The sequence below is a fragment of the Sinohyriopsis cumingii genome, chromosome 7 (assembly GCF_028554795.1).
Source record: "Sinohyriopsis cumingii isolate HCF-2022 chromosome 7, ASM2855479v2, whole genome shotgun sequence".
Lineage (NCBI taxonomy): Eukaryota > Metazoa > Mollusca > Bivalvia > Unionida > Unionidae > Sinohyriopsis > Sinohyriopsis cumingii.
Genome location: NC_142967.1, coordinates 75381652 through 75404796, shown reverse-complemented (window position 1 = coordinate 75404796; position 23145 = coordinate 75381652). Strand labels below are relative to the sequence as shown.

Sequence of the window (23145 nt, the reverse complement as noted above, 5' to 3'; positions counted from 1 at the left end):
CGCATATATGCTGTGCTACATGTACAACACAGCTTTCACAGTGGTTGAATTGCAAAAGGTCATCAATGCCGTTTGCAGTCCCAATGGTGTGGAGAGAGCCAAGCAACCACCTAAATGACTGTTACTTCTGCTTGGTTCCTCCTCTTTCCGGCGGAATAACGAAGCGAAAGAAGTCGAGAATAGTCTACCCAAACATTCCGTCTGCATTGAGACCAGTTCCACATGGTGAGGGACTTCCTATTCCAGAACCTCCAGCAGAATATTCTCTTGATTCATCTGACGAAGACAAAGGTGAGTCGACCTGTTCTTCTCCTGGTCCATCAGCATGCAGTGATCCAGATTTTCACTGTGGTGCATCATCAACCCCACACAGAATAACACAGGAAGAACTAAATGACCTGATTCGTGATTTGGACTTATCAAAGAACAAGGCAGAATTGCTAGGATCAAGACTCCAACAATGGAATCTTCTAGAAGAAGATGTCACAATTACTGCATATCGAAAGCGCCACCAGCAATTGGAGCCTTTCTTCAGAAAGGAAAGTAATCTGATATTCTGTTCCGATATTGAGGGCCTCATGAATGCTTTAAAAATCACTCATGACCCACAAGAATGGAGACTATTTGTGGACTCTTCGAAACTGAGTCTCAAGGCTGTGCTTTTGCACAATGGAAACATTCTTCCATCTATTCCAGTAGCGTATGCTGTCCACATGAAAGAGACATACGATAACTTAAGGCAGCTACTGAATTCCATTGAGTATAACAAGTACAGCTGGCACCTCTGTGGTGATTTGAAGGTAGTTGCCCTTTTAATGGGACTGCAGCAAGGATATACAAAATACATGTGTTTCTTATGCGAGTGGGATAGCCGAGCAAGGGAAATGCACTACATGAGGAAGGAATGGACTCACAGGCAGAATGTAGCCATTGGAGAGAAGAATATCCAACACCCAGCTCTGGTTGAGGCTCAGAAAATCTTGCTACCACCCCTTCACATCAAACTAGGTTTGATGAAGAACTTCGTGAAAGCCATTGACCGGACTTTGCCAGCATTCCGATACCTGCATGAAAAATTCCCTCGACTCAGCAAAGCAAAGATTAAAGAGGGAGTTTTTGTGGGTCCTCAGATTCGAGAGCTTTTCAAAGATGACCGGTTCAACAACTTGCTGGAAGGTGACGCGAAACAAGCATGGAATGCTTTTCGCCTAGTTTCTACAAACTTCCTCGGAAATGTTAGGGCAGAAAACTATAAGGAACTAGTAGAAGACATGTTGATGAAGTATAAGAAACTTGGCTGCAATATGTCTCTAAAGATTCACTTCCTTCATTCCCATTTGGATTTCTTTCCTAGCAACTGTGGTATTGTTAGTGATGAACACGGCGAACGTTTTCATCAAGATATCGCAACAATGGAACAAAGATACCAGGGAAAATGGTCCACTACAATGCTGGCTGACTACTGCTGGACACTCCTCAGAGATGCTCCCGAACAGCTGTACAAGAGACAGGCGAAGAAATCTAAGATGTAGTCAATGACTTGATTTTTTATAGGTAGGCTATTACAGTTGACCTTTTACTATTGGAATGCATTTCGTTATGTAAACATTAATTTCTTGCAGATTACAAAAAAACTAGAGCCAATTTTGCAATTTGACTGTCATATTCGTGTTCAGCACATAAAAATTGATAAGAATTGACTAATTTTATTTCAGTAACATGACTTTTGTAAAAATTTGTTGTCCAGTGTTATCCTGACGCCTGGCCGACTAGTCCTAACACTAACCTTTTGATGCTAAGTGCCAAGTGTGGCAGCTGTTAGTACCATTTTTAAAAGTTATTTGTATGAATCGACCGGGCTTAGAACCCGCGAACTCCCGCATCCGAGACGGAAGCTCTGACCACTTACGCCACCGGAACAGTTTTAATTATCTAGAATGAAAATTTCAAGCAGTGCACGTTATTGAAAGTAATTTCCATAAGTTATTTTGATGTTGACTTAAAAATGAAGGCTTAAACATTTAATAGTCAAAAAGAAAAAGAATCTGGAACATTAAACTAAAGGAATGGAAGAGTTCAGTAGTTACAAATTAGGAAAAGTAGATCCAAGTGATTAACTTACCTTTATACATGTCTTACACTATAATAAGACATTGGGCTTTTTTAATGAGATGAGCTAACACCAACGTATATAATAACAGATGGTGTATGAAATGTAGACCATAGTGATGGTGCAGCTGTATTCCCTATTGAGAGGTGTGGGCTTATTAGGGTGCAACAGTATTTTGTTCAAAACATTAGACAGTCGCAGGGTTGAGAAGTCACTGCAAGCTTACTTTTAGGAAACATAGTCACAGACCCTGGTGATGGTGCAGTTATAGTCCCTAGGTCACAAGGGCATGAAAAGTCTATGCAAGAATATATTTTGGAAACACGGTTTATAAAATAGTTTCCAACAAAAAATATAAACATAGACAAATGCATATGAGCTAAATAATTCATCTGTTACCATGCTTACAATAAAATACAAACAAGGTTTTGGTAAACAAAGTTCAAGATTAGCTTTTAATAATGGAGCGAATTGCAATAATGACTTGAAATTCTAATCGGATCATCTGTATATTACAAATATGCCTTGTAAATTCCATTTGATTACCTCAAGAGATTTTCGCTTATCTTCCTCACAATGTTTATGTTAAAGAATTCCAAGTCCCAAATGTATCCAAATGTGTAACAGCTGAATAATTACCACAAATGCATGAGCGTCTAATTGGGTTATTTCAATAGAATATGAATTCGTCAGTCAAAGACCATTTGTCAACTTGAATTGAACTTTCTTAATGTTGCATACAAGGCTTTTATAACAATGTACGATACAAAAAAGTAAATATATGTCTTCAAATTATTAAAACCAAAGGTCAGTTACCAATACTAAATCGGGTCTTTGAACCTACTCAAGATATATAAATACCCTTCCTGGTTTTGTCTGAATTAATATTTGTTTAAAATAGCTTGCTTACAAGTAATGATGTGACAGCCAGACCGATGAATGAACAGCCCAAAACTAATTTGTCCCTTTCTTTGGGAAGAGATCTAAATAGAATTGCAATAGATCCAATGGTTAATTTACATATTACATTGAAATATAAATATTTCAATCCTACAGGTAACTATATTTGATGGTATGGCTCTATGAGTAGCAATTTTGTATTGATTCTGCTAGAGCTGGAGAGTTAAATACCGGGTTTATCCTTTGCGAATTAAGTATGTGACCAGAATGAAATGTGTTTCCAACATCACCACCATGTGTACACAAAGTGGCTTTCGAAAGAATTTGGAGTAATCAACTTCTTTCCAAATAACCACATTAAATTAATATTAAATCTTTCTTCTCGAAAAGGGTTTAATGGAGCTAAACAACTGTGAGGTTCCTTTTCTTATTGGAACCCCCCAAAAGCATACTCAATCTATAAATCATCAAATAGGGTGTGACAGCAATTAATATCGTATATGGGAAAAGGTCTGTATTCAGACATGTATTATGTTATATATATATATATATATATATATATATATATATATATATATATATATATATATATATATATATATATATATATATATATATATATATATATATGTATATGTATATATATGTATATGTATATATATATATATATATATATATATATATATATATATATATATATATATATGTATATATATATATATATATATATATATATATATATATATATATATATATATATATATATATATATATATATATATATATGTATATGTATATATATATATACGCAAGGTTACCGTGACCAAAGAGACGACTTGGCATATTGAACCGGCACAGGCTTTAGATCGAGCGACTTCCCAACTATGTCATACAAAGATCGGAGGAACACGCGAGGACCAGGACGTGTTCTAAATCCGTCCCCACGTGGTTAGACATTGTCCGCTAAGTTTGATTGGATCAGATCAAAGAGACATCCAATCGGAACTGAGACGGAGGATGTGATAACACTTTCGATCCGAATTATAACTTCTAATTAGCAAGCACAAATTTAGTTCTCCTGGGATGCTTGCTGAGGAAATAGCATTACTCCGAGAAAGCCACTCGTAATTTGGCAGGAAAACTTAGAAATAGATTCTAAGGAAAGACAAAGCTTCGTAAAGGAAGCTTTTCGGGGGACAGAACGTTCGGTTCAGTGGGTCCCGAGTCTCTAAGAGGGGAGATGGAAGTGCGACTAGCAGAACAGTCGGAGTCGACAAGTATAGTCGGTAGATAGTCGAGAAGGAGGAGGAAAATGAGTCAAGGAGGATAAAATGAAGAAGGAGTCGGAGTCCGTCAGGAAAAGGAATTTGGAGAAAGTCGGTAGGAAGAGGAGAAGTAATTAGAGGAATAGGAGAGACGAATACACAGATGAGTAGAATACAAGGACAGGTGGAAAGCTATCTCACACTGCAAATAAAATGATGCTACAGGCTACCACAGGGTCGAGCTGAAGGAGAGTACTTAGGAAATTGTAATCGTTTGATTATTGAATTGTCATTAAATTGTTATAAGATGAATTTCGCTTTTTGTATATTGAATCATTTAAACGTCGGCTATGCTGACTGTGGGCTCGGAGCTTTTCACTGATTTAACTTCCAACCAAAATAGAGCCCGGATGGGATTTCCATGGTACTTTAAATAAATATTGAAAGCAGCCCACACCACACCTGCCACACTGACGGCATGATAAACCTGAAAAGCCACACACACACACACACACACACACTCACACACATACATATATATATTGTGTGTACCTGATTTTTGGCATGTCAATAAGTTTGAGTTAAAGGTCCAGTCTGATTTACAAACATAGAATGTTTTGGAACTTGTGACCCATATCATGGTCATTTTATTGTTTCTTAGGTTCCTATGTAAGGCTGTGGTAAACAAAATTATTCATTCCCATTTAAAGTTCAGTCTGTGAAATCATTTAATATGGTGATCAGATATAATTTGAGAGGAATCGTGTATTGAATTATTCAATGGAATTACAAAGTGCTCATTGACGAATTGGACTAAATCACTACTTTGGGATTATTGTGGATTCATTCAAAGACATTCTGGATTATATCATTGTCTAACATCAGGATTTCTGGTGCATCAGCCTGTTCAAGACTTACGGTACAGCAGCACTTTCAGTATTGGGATAAGTTTGGAATACTCTATACTTTGTAGACCAGTGATAGAAAGTTTAGGATTATTTAGGATTTAATTCAAATAATGTAAGTTGTTCTACAATTATCACTTTGTAACTTAGAGCAATAAATTATTTCTTTATTTTAATAAACCTGTTGCTTTTGTTTCTTTCCGTTACTTAGTTTAAGACCAAATAGTCGTAACAATTACTTTTATTTTCTAATTAGATAGTTAATGAAGATTTCTAGGTTACTACATTTGTATGGGTCAGTATGAACGAGTGTTTGTCTGAGCAATACTGCAGGACCTTGGAAGTGAACTATTACTACGAAATATAAACAGTTTTTTTTTCCTATACAAATGCAATAACATTTTTTTATTATATACTAATTTCATTTTCCTACCTAAGGCTTAATAATAAAGGAATGCACAAGCAGAAACAAAGTTACTGAATTTATGCTGTATTTCAGAATAAATATACTACCGTAGATTCATCAGTACATAGTAACAATATTAATGCGCACATAACACCGCCCTGCGACTCACTGAGCCTTTTCGCGCGCTCGACATTAGTTTTAAAAAGACTTGTTTTGATCTACTTAATATTGAATTTTAGAGACATATTTTGAATGAATGCACATCGAATAAACGTTTCCAGTTGGTTTGGAATGGATGAAGTTTGCTTCTTCTGTTGATCTAAGTCAATTCTACTTTTCTGCTTATGATGGACATGGTATATTAGGTCAATTCAGTGCAGTAAGAAGAATGTGATTTCAGTTGGAAATGTAGTCAAACTTCCGGGACAGTTTCAGTATGAATCGTTTTCCATGACATGTGTCATGTCATTCGGATTTGTAGAATTAACCAAGAAAGTACATTTTGAGGAAATTTAAGACGTAGAAATGAAAGTATGTTTATTACTATTCTTATTACCAACTAAGAAGACGCGTTTTTGCCCTGTCACTTGCATTACTGTTGGTGGAGGGATTCCGGCTAAGATCTGTATCGTACCGTATATGTCTTCTATTGCAAGCCTAACATTGTATTAAAACAGTTCAACGGGATAATTGCTAAGCAGTTGTTGTATGAAAGTCCATTTAGTAAGCGGAAATAATACTTTTACGTCGTCTTGGCTTATTGGCTCTGATGCTTTTAGTTTCCTACCAAAATTTTAGTTGCATTTGTTTCTCTCAAATTTATTGTTTTGACTGACTTATAAAATGGTACGTGACTGATAGATATGCGATAGGTCTTGGCCTCAATGTGCTTTTCTGTTCCATTTTGATGGACTCTAGAGAGCACTGGTCATATTATGAACCTTTATATTTGCGAAAAGTTACTAAGATTTCTCCTGAATAACTTTATTTAACTGATCAGAATTGTATTTTCAATTATTGCGTCTCTCACGTTTGTTGTTGACATCGCAAATATCACGTTGATTCGTTTTTGTTTTTGTTTTTTTTTTGTTTCAAAGATTCGTTTGTGACTCATTGAATTCGTCCACATCGTTAACTTTATCATCGCTACTTTCAAATGGACGAAACAGTTTGTTTATTTCATTCAAAAACAATCTAATAACACAAAAACATATACAATATGTGTGTATACGGTTCTTTTTACAAAGTAGTTCCTAATACACGATTCTATTATTCGACATCCATGTCGTGCAGTATAAAGGTGTTCATTATCGAAAAGTACTGCACTATTCTAATAATGTAAAGTTAACTGAGAAAATAAAATGGGCATATATTAGTTAGTAGGAATAAAGATGTGTCATAGACCAATATGGTCTCCACAACTGTTAACTTTAACTTGAAACGTGATTTTGCCAATGAGGACGACTGAACTACTGAGCTGATTTCAAGTACAATTAAATATTCTTATTATGGAGAAAAATGATTAATTTCAAAAAACAGATAAAACATTCTTCTGTGTCGATTTTATAAAACTTGAATAAAGCGAGTTATTTTCCATCAATTAAAATTACTTTTTACAAGCATGTTACATATTTCCTTGAAATGGGTGGGAGTGTGGTGGTAAATGATAGTATGTTCAATGAATTTTCATTCTTTTTGAATGGAGGAAGTGAGGAAATAAATTATTTCCATTAGTCCAAGACTACGAAAGCAAAAAGTATGAAAGTAGCATATTTTGATTATATTCGGCAATGAATTTGTATTCAGAACAGGTGATCTGTTACTGTAAAGTATTTTTAGAACTGTATGGACTGTAAATATTGAAGAGGTATTCTTAGATGTTTTACTTTGCTAAAAGTTATGGAAATGTAGCACCATACAGTAAATAAAATAATGAGACACTCATTCATTAACCTCCCTCATTCAGATAGCAACGGATTGATCACTGGTCCAAAAGATGGATTGAAATTTCGGTACGAAAGGTAAAGGTGTTATAAACCTGTGAGAAGTGCTGCTCACCTGCAAATGTTGAAGGTCGTCATACTGTTTATAAAAGAAATAATGACAGACATTCTTCTCTTGAGAACAATCAGACAGACATAATGAGCTTTGGTTAATTCATATTTTTTATTTAAACATATTAGGAATTGGCATTTTATATGTACGAATGGAGGAATTCATATAATTTATATTGTTAAAGGCACATACATTTATATCACAGTTTTATCGTTCTGTTTATGAAAATCAACAAACACAAGGAATACACTTCTTCAACTAAATACCACATATAACTAGATTCTGAAAACCAAAAGGTATTACATGGAAATAATGGATGCGTGGGACGTGTAATACCTAATGAAGGTGATACCCATTTGCCTATCACGGGATGCTTAAAATAGAATGACAGACAACAACGTTAACTGAGTTAAGTTGGGCGAGACTGAATTGAGTACAAAACATGATCTCAAGGCACTGATTGGTCATATATAGAATTTGTTTTCAATACAATGTGATTTCTAGTTACAGACATTAAATATACGGTATAATACTGGTGGCCTGCCATTTTTCGTGTATAAACAGATAGCGACACACTGCACAGTCGTAGCGTTGAGTCAAAAATGTGTGTAAATGGTCTGAGCACATCCGAAAACATCAAAGCACTTTAGGGCGTGATATCGTCCACTGGTTTTTATCGAAGTGTTAGTCACTAATTTACAATTTGGAAAAAATATTATTAGAAGGAGAACTTGTATAAATAAAATCGTGTGCGAATACGATGTATCTTTCTATCTTTTATGTGTGATACCTTCATGCCGATTGCAGGTGTTAATAAACATTAGAGACCAATTCCACGTGAAATGAGTCTCGGCTCGCCCAACGTGGATATGCGGGAAATCATCCATTCGATTCTGGATCTTCCTCGATGAAACATACTGGCCGCCTTAGAGATCCTATCATGTGCTGTAAAATGGTGTTATATCCACAAAGCCACAAACCAAGCCAAATAAAAGTGCATAAAATTTCGGATTACACGTATTGGATAAACATTTTAAAAATTAGAAAATCGTGTTTTGTTTGGCCTAAAGATCGTACAGATTTTTTTTGTGTTGTTTTTTTAGTGTTGAGTCATTTGCATACTGAATAAAGACATCACACATTGCGCGATGTCAGGTCGGTGTTGGAAGTGTGTGTGTGTGTGTGTGTGTGTGTGTGTGTGTGTGTTACATAACATATTTAAATATATAATGGATACTTTACGATTAAACGTATGGCTACGAACTATTTGTTTTAAGTTGCAACGATTTTCATTCCTTCCTGGATATATAATTGTACGTTATTAAAGAAAGTTATATTGATCATCAAGTAGGTAAGTCAACAAAGAAACTAGCATTTGGTTTTAATATAAATAAATTTGATGAATAAAGGTAAATGGTTTTAGTACACAGTAAGTGGGTGCCCTAATGTACAGTGTGATTTTCATTTGAATGAAATCGCTCTAGTGGTGTCGTATTTCATCTTCTTGCCAGCAAGTTGTTTATTCAAAATAAACACCATTTGTAGCGACAACATTTTTTTATGCTTCTTTAATATTCAGTGATACTCAAGTATGACGTAAAGTATACTTGATTTTTCTTTCTAAGTGATGTCTATCGTTCCCATGGATTTATTTATTATTGTTAATCATTCGGAATACAAACGTCAAGGTCTAAGCACTCACTAAGTCGCTTGTATTGCTGAGGAGATTTGAAGTGACACTTGAGGAAAATAAAACAAGCACATATCAATGAAACGGATTGAAGGACACCATTGATTGAAAATAAGCGAGACTCTTTCTTTTCATCAAAGGAAAGGGAGAATTGAGCTTACACTAAATGAAGACATAACAACAACAAATGCAAAGTTACCATTAGAAACTGAACATAAAGTGAAGCAGGAACACACATGATAGTAAACATTTACATACATAAAGCGGAAACCGTAAGGCTATAAATGCGGTAATACGACTTTTGCCTCTTAGCATCACTTGGTCATTTGCAAGTATTCAGAGTAAATCCAAACTATTTTTTGACAATAGAATGCAAGACATCCCCATCCTTCTTCACCAGAAACTTTGTGGAGAACTGCTTTTTTGAGGATTGATCATTATAATATACACCGAAATGGGAACTTGTGTATTTCCTGATCTTCAAACTAGAGGTTTGTACATATTTATTTATGTTTATTTATTATACTATGAAAGAATACAACTTAAATTACTTCTTTGTTACGGAATGGGAAATTGTCATGGTTCTTTTTACTTGAAAAAAACAGAAACATTTGTTTATTATGGGGAATACCAGTGAAAATTTTGAGGTCTAAATTATGTGTTCAGTATATCAGGGAAGTGACGTTTTGACGGTACATGATATGATTGAGAATTGACTTTCCCTTTGGGACGAGTTCTGTCAGTCTATGGTATTAGGTCATGAGATAACAGCTGACCGTTTAAACATATATTAATATGTTGGTGGTATTATGATAAATTTAACAGTCTATAGGTTCAACTTTTGACGCATATACATTGAATTATATCCTTTTGCCAGTTTTACAATTCAACGTAAAAATAAATCTCAGATTTGGACCTTGCACAGTCCATAATAGACTGTGTTCGGTGATGACAGCTACTATCAATCGTTTGTTAATATCATTAGATTTAGATTGTAAAAGAAATGAAAAAGGTGAATAAAGGGCGAAAAAATTGTTCACACAAGAAACAAGCACGATCGTAACAAATATCGTATAACTTCCGTAAGTAAATATGAGGGGTATCCGAAGACTTCATAGTATCTTGCTATAACTTCTTTGTTTCTTTGAACGTGTTGTTATGTTCCTGTTGTAAGTTTGCAGACGTATTTAATATTATACTTAGATATAATTCGACCGCTCCGGTGGCCTAGTGGTTAGAGCGTCCACCTCTGATGAGGGAGGTCGTGGTTTCGATCCCTGGTCGAGTCATACCAAAGACTTACAGAAATGGTACTAACAGCTGCCTCGCTTGGCGCTCAGCATTAAGAGGTTAGTTTTAGGACTGGTCGGCCTGGTGTCAGGAAAATGTGACTGAGTGGGACATCATGCTACATGTCTGCGGCATGATGACCCAAGGCTAGACATCACTATAAACTGTTACACTGCAGACATCGTAGCGATATGACTGAAAAATTGTTAAAGCTACGTTAAAAATCCAAATCACACACACACACACACACACACACAGATATAATTCGAGAGGAGAAACATTTTTGGAACTGTTTATTAGGAATAGAAAGTATTCATTATTTGGACTATAATGTTATTCTGAAACTGTTGCGAATTACTCGTAGAATTTCTGGACAATGGTATCTTGACAATGCCACGATTCTTGACGGACCAGTATATTCCCGCTTTTTACGCAACTTTTCATTCTTTTGGACTTTCTTAGAGCTTAATCAGCATTATTTTTATTGGCTCTATAATACTGTATGTTCCACTCACATTTTCATGCATAACATGGATAATTAAATTATTGTTAGGTTTTACCAAATTTGATGGTTTTGCTTCTTTCTGGTACTTAGTTTATGATAATCGAGTATTGACAGTGTCATTAATTTTTAATGCCGATCGACAGACAAAATAACGTTGTATAAAATGCTATACTTCTTCATGTACATGTACAACATGCCAGAAACATGCAGACGCGACGTAACATAAGCAAATGACATTGACGTGTAAATGTCGGACCAGAAGAGCAACTATGCCACTGAGCAAAGAGTATGCTGTAAAATTCGGATTTAAAATAAATATGTACTCTATTGATGACAGCAATGTCTAGTTGAATAAAGTTTACGAATGGAATTCTCTGTCATATCATATAACTCTGAGGTGGTTTCATTGTTTTAATGATTATCACTAATCAATGAAATATGACCCACGTTCTACAGGACTAATGTCTTCATTTGTTGATCTGAAAGTGGTTGCTGAGAAGGGGGGAAATTGAAAATTCATGAAGATAATCGGTGTACATTGGAAGGTATTTTTGGTATCACTGGCATACATTGTCATTTGCTTTTAATATACTGAAGATACACCAAAGTGTTATTTGAAGCTCAGAAAGATTTGTGAAAGATGGATTCCACATTTGCTGACGGCAGATGAAAAACAGACTAGGGTTGAAATCGCCAAACATAAAACGAGCGACCAGAAACGTCCGAATGGTATTTTGACAGATGATGAAACAAGGATTTACTTTTCTGAACACGACTTCTGATAAAAAAATAAAGGCTGGATCAGACAAAAGCGAGTAAAGACCACAAAACTGGTCGACGAAGGCTGACTGCCAAGAGAGTTTTCTACGCATTAATTTTCGATGCAAAAACGTCCAGTCATCCAGGTATGTGCCACGCGCTATTTTTGTCAATAGACTGTGTTGTGCCTCTAAAGTACTGTCACAAGTTGTGAAATACTACCAAACCATACATCCACGCACAGGTACTCGAGTTATCTATCCATCAACTCCATGACAACGCACCGTTACAAAAATGTGCAGTCTTGACAGACTTCTTGAAGAAACACGAGTTCAAACTTTGCCACATACTCAATAAATACACCGCTGACTTAGCTCCATTGAAGTTTTAGCTGGATCGCTTTATTCAACATTTGCTGAGGGACATATGATTTTGAAAACCGCCATGTCGGTGCAAGTGACGTTTTCCAGTCAATAAACAATATACTAAAAAGTGAATTGAAAATGGCATTTAATATACGGATAATCAGACCGAGAACGCGTGTAGAGGTGCATGAAAGTATTTTGAGAGGATGCGCTTGCGTACTGTTCAATAACAAAGATCTTTTGTTGTACAGCGCAACAATATTCAGAATATTTTAAATACTTCACTGTACGCAAAAACGTTTGATCAGAGAAAGGGTGTTTTTGTTTTAATCAGCCAATTAACAGCCTCTTCGGATGACGTTTCAGCATAATGATAATCGTTTGAATAGTTTTTAAATAAGGTTTATAAAAAAAGTCAGGAAATTGTTCATAATTCTAATTAAAATTACAACTGTATTGCATTTGAATCAATAAGGTTACTTAAGGACTAAATGTTTAAACACTCTTTGAATCGATTGCTATGTTAAGAGTTTATTTTACATTACGTTATGAACACCATAATTTTTCATCCTTGTTTCAGGGCACGCAGGTACAACGGTCCATATGAACGAAACACAACGATCAAGGTGACCTTTCTATTACAATAATTAAGTTAAATATTCATAGCCGTGTATTCTCAGAACTCTTATAGCAAGTAAATCAAACTCCAGCTCCGTAGTTGATTATGAAATGTATAAGTATATTTATACACCATAGACTGGACATGTATATTTGCAGTTATCAGAGAAAACAGTTCCAAACTTAAAAATGACAGCTACGTACATTGACTATTCAAGAGCTCGATTATTTTGGGCAGTAAATGAATTTAAATTCTAGTGTTTTAGAGGTTTCATTTATAGCGGAGGACAGCAAAAGTTAAAATGCTTGTATATGTCAGACTTGTTTACAAGTTGGTATTCGTAATTTTCTGTAACGCATTGTTGGTGATGAAACCGATACACTGTTGTAATTTCACTAGTTAGCCTCATGTATCAGCGAAATTTTGAAAAATGATAGCATTATTCATGCCCTTAATGTCGTGCAGAAATTTACCATAATAGATTTCAAGAATGGCATTGATTTGTATTACTAAAGTCGCACTTCTAACTGAAATTAACAATCGTTAACCTCAACAGAACATTTGAACTCAAGCGTTATCGATTTTATTTTGCTAACGTTTTACGTAGGTAAAGCAGTCGTTTCATTTCTTTCTGAAAACAAGAAGGATATACATACTTGGTCATAATGAAATGAATTTTAGTAGGGTCCAAAAAGTTAAGAAACTCTTTGATTCTGGGCTTATTCTGAATAAAGTTACCTAATGTTGAATATTTTGGACTTTGCACTGTAACATGATCTACTCGCCCATTTAAGATTGAGACTATGGACTTTGATATCGAAATCAAAAGCTCCTTTGTAATATATATATATATATATATATATATATATATATATATATATATATATATATATATATATATATATATATATATATATATATATATACATAGCTAAGACGTCCACGTTACTTCCGTTGTTCAATTTGACGGATTCCTATACTATAATATGTTGTTATGTTGCAAAAATTAAAATGCATGTCTACAACACAAATTTTAAATGGCCATGCAATAAATGCCCTGTGTTGCGCCTTCTTATTGCAGTAGTGCAGGCTTTGCACACACGACTGGAATGTGGAAAATTAATCTAGCAGTTGTCATTTTACTTCAGCGACAGTCAACTTTTTAGTTCTGCTTAAAATGTTACATCTAATAAAGAATTAGAATCATTTAGAGTCATTTGTATTTAATTCGCCACAAACTGGCTTTTATTTGCAAGACGTGTGTTTATTTCATTCGCCACAAAGTGGCTTTTATTTGCAAGACATGTGAAGGAAAATATTACATTAATTGTTTCGGTTAGGAAATTTGCTGTATGTTCCATTGTTTCCTTCATCTTGTAAAACAATGCTTCGAAAGGGAATATTTCTTTTCATTATATAATTCTGATCTTTTTTTTAGACATTCCAAGTTGTCTACCATGGCGTTTCAGACAAGTCCGAGGTAGGTAGTGATATAAGATTTTCCACATTGCACACACTAAATACTAAATTATCCTCTCTATAAATACAGTATCTTTCCGAAAAAGAGCGAGAGCGAGCTTACTCTGGCCTTTTACAGTTGGTAGCATCTGAGGCGAGGTTAAAACTTCGGAAAAGTGTATTTTATTTTGCCTCCATACCTTTGTACGGATAAATCTGCCCAATTTCCCACCATACATCAACAGATTATCATTTCGTCAACGTCCATCTAATAAAGCCACCATCTGAACGCGATTTCGGACAACACGTGTGATGAGTAATTTGCTGAGTAACTGTAATAATACATCATTACACGTGCTGTTTGCATACCTTTTTGCCAAAACTTCGATCTTTCAGAATGATTTTCTGACGTCAGCAAACCTAGCATTTGAGTAAGAATTATATGTAAACATGCTTTTCAAATCTGATTTCCCTGTACAAACTTGTTAACCTTCGTCCTTGAATGTGCAATATGGGTGCTCTTTATAGATGACAGACTAACTGGCAACGCAGTCTCTTTAAAATACCAGAAGAATCGCTCTAACGAATAATTTAATATATTCCCTTTATAACATCCTTACAACCCAATTTTTTTATACGATCGACGATACGATCGACGTTCACCGAAAAAGAATACTTTGGTACTAAAGCGACTTAAATAAATTGCATACGAATATAGCGCTGTTTCCATGAGTTTTGTAGATTAAGATAAAAAAAATATCTAAATTTTGATGTCGATTCATTTCTGAAGTTCAAGACACTCTTGAAAGAAGTTGCGACATAGTAGAAAATGTGATGTACAAAGCCTTATAATTCCAGCTAACTTAGCACTTGACATTTGCAAATCAAGCTAAAGAAAAGTAAGTGATTCGCTACCAAAATACCTGTAAAATATATGTCAGTAACTTCTTGTGAAAAATGCGCAGATTTGGATTGGAACCTGCTAGAAGACTTTAGGCCCACACCGAAAAATTATTGTAGCGTGTTCTATGTTAAGTTGTTTACAGCATAAATCCGAATTAACATCTCATACAAATAGAAAATAACAGAATGTTAACAAATTCTGAATAGGGCTAATAATACAATATATCAAAATTATGTTAGAGGACATGAACTCTAAGTAGCGTAGATACTTCGATAACTGAACAGTATACTATTTGCACATCAACCCCTTCGCATAGTGGTTAACGAAGACACCAAAAATAAAAACAAAGACGTTTCAATCGCACTAGTGTAGCACACCAACACACTCGTATAGGCATATAACAAAAGTCAGAATTAAAAGAAGTCGACATTTTGTAGCACAATAAGATAAGTTTTGTTATTTTACAAAACTTTGCTTTTCACTAGGCAAATGGACTATCTTTGTCACAAAGTAATAATATGAAAAATGTTGACACATCATAAATAATGACACAAAGGTAAATAAGTATTGAATTCAGTGCTTTTCAGAGAGATGATATAAATAATTCCCGAGTTTATCATGAGAGTAACAATGTAAGAAGAACAAGATAATGCATATATGTTTTTTGAACGCGATAAAAGATTTACCAGAGTTATTTGTATTTAAGAATGACGTTCAAGAGAATATAAGTGTTAATCTTTTTTTATTTTGAACATAAAAAATATACACCTATGGTTCTGAAAGGATGCAGATTTATTTACAAATTATTTTCTGTGATGATAACATAGAAATAAGTAGCATCTTTTCTTATAACAGATAATTAAATAGGGAAAATGAAGAGGGAATAATGAATATATTTTGTTTGGGTAAATTCTAAACTTTGTATCTGGCTACATTTACAGCACTGTCCGAAGATCTCGTAAACTTTACAGGTCCGTCTACAACTGATTACACACAAACTAGTGACTATGTCTAGCATGGCTAGCATGGGTAAAGTGATGCGGGAATAATACCAGTTGGACTAATTGTTGCATAGAAGCGGACCTTAAAACCTCGAAAAATCGAACATTTCATTTTGACCGTAGAAATTTAACAAAACATAAAACTGAAGAAAACCTAGATAAATATAAACAAAAACTAAAGGTTTGAAAAACAATATGAATGGCTGTACCCACACCGCACAAAAATGGTTTAGTTGCACACGGTTTTTCGTTAGACTAGCCTAGTGGTCTAAAAAGCACACGAATTTCTTATCGCTTGCATGTATTTGTTCTTTTTTTATATTATTTATTACTTTTCACTTCATTTTATTTAGAAATAAACTCAAAGCTTACTTTATGAATTTTTTTAATATAAATGTTATGATCACCATGCAGATAGTTTTATTTTGCATTTTAAACCTCAAAATAAAAATTAATCCCTTTAGAAAACAAACTAAAAAATCCCCTCAAATTATAAAATTTAATTTCAGTTCTGACTCTGTCTACCGATGTATTTGTTCTTTTGTCAATTGTCATTGTTCCACAATGGCTTCACTTCGCAATATGCCACCATGTCCAAGATAAACAATCACTTTATGTTTTGTCAGCAGTGCAGTAATGGCTCCAAGAAATTATTCGCCCTTCCCGTGTATAATAACGTTCAAGAAATTATTCGCCCTTCCCGTGTATAATAACGTTCAAGAGGCAACTGCGTTACTTACAGAATCTTGGATGTCAGCTGCTCCGGTGACCAGTTACGTTGATACTGCATGAGTGAAAAATTCCCGGTGTGAAGTTCTATGTGACTCACTGTTATGCGTTGGGGTGGGGTGCTCCCAAATTTAATTGAATTACTGTGGAATTCCCACCCTGGCTCGTTTTGTAGGAAGTGAAATTAGTGATAGAGAGAGGTAAAGCCCCGAGCCCCCAGTCAGCAATACTGACAATTAAATTATTAAGAACACAAAGGTGAAATTCGAAAGAATAACAATTTAATACAAATTAAACGATATTAAGTTCTCAACCAATCTGCTTCCTCTCGACCATGTGACAACCTATTTCATCACGTGACTTTAGTGTGAGATGGCTTTCCCCTGTACTTGTTTTCTACTCATCTGTGTTTACTACGCCAATTGCTTTCCTCCTTCCGGCGTTCTCCGATTCTTCCTGTCCTCTTCCCCTTTGTCTTCTTTTCTCCTCCTCCTTTTCTTTCTCTCTTTCTCCTTCAACGAGGCTTGTTCCCCGCCTACTCCTATTCTCTATTTCTCCTTCTTATAGAAACAACGTTGCAATAAGAGCGGTATCCTACTTATCATACAGAAATCACCAAACTGCGTCACATCAATATATATATATATATATATATATATATATATATATATATATATATATATATATATATATATATATCCTTAATCTCATTATTCTCAACAATATCACAATAATCCGACGCATTTCTGTACTTTACACTCCCACAAGTGTACACAAATATTCAAATATTCATATTATTTAAATTTACACACTGCAGCTATTTTACAAGCTACCATTTAATTCACAATGGCAAAATCTAGAATATCACATGAATAAATACACTAGTTTACTACGAAGTAACTAAATAGCGAAATACAATATTAATTCTGACGAGCGAGCAATCTACATAATCATAGCTCATTTCTCAAGTACGCATGTAAATTAAACAATACAAGGGTAATTCTACGTGCTAACGATTCTAGTAAGTAAATATACATACTGCACTTAATTACAATTACAATGCCGTAACATTCTGCAACAATCGAGCAAATAACTCACTGACCTTTACGAAGCTTTCTGTCCTTAGAATGTACTAAGAGTTTTCCCGCCAAATCACGAGTGGCTCCCTCGGAGTCAGTATATTCTGCTATTTTTTTTTTTTATTTTTTTTTTGGAGGGTGCTCTCCCTGGTTGATCTTCGCAGACCATTTTGGGAGGCCCTCCTGCCCTACTTCTGGTTGTATGTGCTATATTTTTTGTTTATTTATAGTTTTCTATCTTGATATGATTTTTCAAATATATCTGTGTACATTTTTGTATAGTATTGTTTAAGAAATAATTTTTTTAATATTTTGTAATGTAATTTTTTTTTTATTTGTGTTTTTTTTTTATAATGTAATTTTTTTTTTTGAGCATAAGGTGAATATTCTATTCAATACATTCGTCATCTTTCATAAGGTAGGTTTGATTCACTTTTGCCTCTTCTTCCCTCTTTTGTCTCTTAAATGCCCTCCTTTTGCATTTGTCACTGTTTATTTCCTCTTCTAGTGATGTTGTTCGGTTGGGTTCTTTGGATGCTTCTTCTACTGGTTTTCCTGTTACTTGTTGTGCTTTCTGTTGTTGTTGATGGGTTTGTTTTTGTGCTAATTGGTGTTGTTGTTTCAAGCTCTTATTTTCTTGCTTTTCGTGCTGTTGTTGGAGTTTATTTTGTCCATTTTGTTGTCTTTGTTGTTGTATTTTCCCTTTTTGTTGTTTTGGTTCTTGTTGTTATCGTGATTGTGATGTTATTTTTCCTTGTTCTATTTGATGCTGCCGTTCCTGATCCCCTTGTTGTTGTTGTTGTGTTTTCCGTTGTTGTTTTTGTTGTTCGGAGTCAGTATATTCTGCTTTACCAGTACGACGGCTTACAAATCACTAATTCGTTATCAGTCCGACTGACTGTTAAGTTCTGGTTCGAATTGATGGCCCCACCCTTCCTCAGTTCTGATTGGATATCAATTCTACCCCCAGTAGGTTCAGATTAACAGACGAGCCTCAGGCCATCTGTCAAAGCGGGGAGATTTACAACAGCGTTGAGGGTCCTTTGTTCTTAGAACAAAGCTTCTAACATCTATATGCGAGGGTTAACACCTAACGGGGGGTGGGGGTGGGGGTTCTTGTACAAACAAAATCGCCGTAACAGTGCAGGGTCGACATACTCATTGCGCTAACCCATTCCTTTGTTCCTGACTTACGTAATGGCGGGCAGGCAAACGTGACAATCCCCCCACGCTTGAGAATAAAATCGGAATTTTATTCAACAAATTACTTGAAATGCAAATGCGCGTTACTGCGCGTAATAAAATAACAAAATTATAGCGACACTACACGCTGACTACGGACACGAATATACACACAACATACGGTTATCTACAAAGCGATCTATGACATTTCAGCGCTTCTACTCATGAAATCAGCGCCTACGTTCTCGGTTCCTTTCACGTATCTAATCTGCATCTGGTACTGCTGTAAAAACAGCGACCATCGCATCAAGCGTCCATTCGACAATTTCACCTGCGCGAGATAGGCGAGTGGTTGGTGGTCGGTCTCCAATATGAACTTCCGCCCGTATAAGTACCGCTCGAACCGTGATATCCCGAGCACGATTCCGAGGCATTCTCTCTCCGATACGGAGTAGTTCTTCTCGGCAGCAGACAGTTTCCGACTGCCGTACGCGACAGGAAAAAGCGTACCCTCGTGCTCTTGCAGTAGTACTGCTCCAAGTCCTGTGCCACATGCGTCAGTACGAAGCACGAAGTCTTTGGACAGGTCTGGTAGACGGACAACCGCGTCGGATGTAAGCCTATCCTTTAGCGTTTGGAAAGCGTGCTCACACGAATCAGTCCAAATAACTTTACTCGGGGCCCGTTCCTTGGTTAGGTCAGACAACGGCCCCGCAATCGCACTGAAATTGGCCACATACCTCCGGTAATACCCGGCCAATCCCAGGAATGACCTCACCTCAGATTTTGTAGTGAGCCGTGCGGCGTTTCTCAGCTGCTCCACCTTCGACTTCTCTGGGGACAGCGTGCCTTGGCTCAGGGTATGTCCAAAATAGTCCAATGTCCGGAACCCAAGGTGACATTTGGAAGGGCGAGCTGTCAATTCCGCCTGACGTAGCCGCTCCAAAACGTCAGCTAACAGAGTGAGGTGTTCACCCCACGTCTCTGTAGCTAACAAGAGGTCATCCATGAAGTTGTGGACACCCCTATCGCGCAAGGGTTTCAACAGCTTCCGCATCATCCTAGTAAAGAGGATGGGCGCGTTCCGTACCCCGAACGGCACGACCAACCACTGGCAGGTCCCGTCGGGAGTAGCAAAAGCGAGCTTTGCCATATCCTCCTCCTTTACCGGAATTTGCCAATAGCCCTTGGACAAATCCAGCTTGGAGAAATATTTCGCTTTTGAGACAGAAGCGAAAATATGTTCCGGGTCAGGTAGCATTTCGACTTGAAATTCTGTCACCTGATTCAGCTTCCGGTAGTCGATACAAAACCGATGGGTGCCATCCTTCTTCTGCACTAGAACTACCGGAGAGCTGTACGGAGAGTCGGCGGGTTCGATTACTCCCAGAGCAATCATCTGCTCAATCTCGTCCCTTACGACTTGTCGTTTTGCGTTGGGCAAGGGGTAGGGTTTCCGTTGGACTGGCCGGTCGTCAACCAGCTTTAACCCGAACTCGAAAAGTGACGTTCTCCCGGGTATTTCCGTAAGAACATCGGAATACCCGGCCAGCAACGTCTCAATCTCTTCCCGCTGTTCCTCAGTCAACATGGGGTCGCACTCCACGTCCGAGGGTGTCTCAGCCCTCGTTAACGGACAGCTCGGAACAGTGTTGGCACCTTCCGTATCGCCTTCGGTGTCCTCGGTGACTATCGTGGCGATAACAAAATCGCTGACGGTCTCTCTTTCCCGGTATCTCTTAAGGAGATTGACATGGTACAATTTCTCCTTCGTTGGTAGCCGTATCCGATAGGTTTGACCTCCGACCTTCTCGGTGACAACGTATGGACCCCTCCAGGAAACTTGCAACTTGTTGTGTTCTTGGGGCAGCAGTAACAACAGCTTGTCCCCTACTTCAAACTGGCGTGGTTTTGCGCGGTTGTTGTAATTCTTCGCCTGACGCGCCTTCGCTCGCTTGAGGTTCTCCTGTGCGAGTGAACAAACTTCCTCCAGTTTGTTGCGCAAGTCCGCGACTTACTGGTAGGTAGTGCGTACCTCCTCCACAGCGTGATCGTCCGTCCACAGTTGTCTCAGTACGGCGATTGGGCCACGTACGGTCCTCCCGTACAAGAGTTCAAAGGGAGAAAACCCTAAGCTCGCTTGGGGTACTTCCCGATATGCGAAAAGCATTGCAGGAATGTATCTATCCCAATCTTTAGGCCGGCCTTCGCACATCTTCTTGAGCGTGTTCTTCAATGTCCAGTTAAACCGTTCGACCAGCCCGTTACATTGAGGGTGATACGGTGTAGTAGTAAGATGTTTAATCGACATCAGTCGGTTTACCTCTGCCATCACGCGACTCATGAATTGTGTCCCTTGATCGGTCAGGATCTCGTCGGGCACTCCGACTCTTGACCAAATCCCAAACAGCGCTTCCGCGACTGTTTCCGAATCAATATTACGCAGCGCGACGGCCTCCGGATAGCGTGTAGCGTAATCTACGACCGTTAAAATATACCGATTTCCGTGCGAGGACGCGGGTTTTATCGGTCCGATCAAGTCCATCGCGACGCATCTAAACGGTTCATCGATAAGGGGTGTACTCCCCAAGGGGACGGGTCGATGATCCGTTTTCGGTGCCATTCTCTGACACTTGTCACAGGAGAGACAGAACCGCTTAACGTCTCCTTGGATCCCTGGCCAGTAGAATTCTTTGACAAGACTGTCACGCGTCTTGGCAATTCCCATGTGTCCACCCATGAGACTCTCGTGCGCGAGTTTCAACACTTCACCTCGCTTCTCCTTTGGCACGACGACTTGCTTAAAGTGTTCGTTACCATTCCTGGCGTGGCGATACAAGATCCCCTTCTTGTATGCGAACTTCACCACGCCATTCGGAGTTTCTTTCTCCGTTCCTGCTGCAGCGTGTTTGTGCAACTGCGTCAGAGTTGCGTCTTCCTGTTGCAGCTTCCTCAGCTCGGCCGGAAGAACGTTACTTACCGGTGTCGATGTAGCTTCCATCGGCTTCGCTTTCGTCTGTCGACTCTTGGACCTGGTTTCCACAGCACTCACCGACATCGGTGTGCAGGTTTCGGGGTTCGGTTGTGGCAACACATCACGACATCCCAGTATGACGTCATGTGATAAACCATCCAAGCACGCAGCTTCAATTTTCCCCTTCACGTACGGTGAATCGAGGTCGATGACAGCCACTGGCAATGAGTCACGCGCGCTGTTCGCGTACTGAACTTCAATTATCTCCATTGTGTAATCCTCGGGCTTCACGTATTTCTTGTCGGCAAGGGCGGGAACGCTACACCCAGTGTCATACAAGATGGTGACACCTTCTCCGTTGACAGTAGCAGACGCGAGGTTGGCTGAGTTACAGCTTTCCTCCGGCTCGCGCTCCTTCCTAGCGACGACATTTACCTGGGTCTGCCTGCCCTTGGGACAGTCTCTGGCAATATGCCCCGGGCGCTTGCAGTTGTAACACGTCGGCGGCCCTCGCCGACCTGCAAGTCCCGCTTTCGTGGGTGAGGCCTGTCCAGGTCTATGGTTGGCATCCTTACCTGTAGATCTTCCTCCGATCCTCCCGTCGCCCTGACAGTTACGGAAAGCCGGCTCGACCTCAACCACACGGCGTGACTCAGTGGGTCGGGGTCGGTCCGCACCCCCGGAACCTCCAGTCTTCGAGTGTGCCTGCTCGTATCGCTCCGCCATGCTAGCGATCTCTTCGAGCGTCCGGTGCTCTCTCTCTGCTAGGAAGACTGTCAACTCGCGACGATAAGTACTCAGGACATTTTCCTTGAGTATAACCTCGCGTAGTCCGTCCTACGATCGTTCGACTTCGGCCATCTTCATCCACTTCTCAAATAACCCCCGAACACGGTTGTGGAATTGAGACTGGGTCTCCGTTACCTTTTTCGTCGAGTCCCGAAAAAGT

At 37.8% G+C, this 23145-nt stretch overlaps 1 protein-coding gene across 5 annotated transcripts in view; it reads left to right on the top strand.

Annotated features, from left to right (window-relative positions):
- LOC149795540 (uncharacterized) overlaps nucleotides 1-23145 on the top strand; it is a 124627-nt gene that overhangs the window by 79457 nt on the left and 22025 nt on the right. For 4 of the 5 annotated variants that reach the window (XM_089965339.1, XM_089965340.1, XM_089965342.1 and 1 more), the window contains exons 4-5: nucleotides 12831-12876; nucleotides 14308-14349. In XM_089965339.1, coding sequence (XP_089821465.1) covers nucleotides 12831-12876; nucleotides 14308-14349 — 88 coding nt within the window. Of the gene's footprint in view, nucleotides 1-9700; nucleotides 9823-12830; nucleotides 12877-14307; nucleotides 14350-23145 lie in introns of all 5 variants that reach the window. The other variant, XM_089965344.1, reaches the window with a different exon arrangement.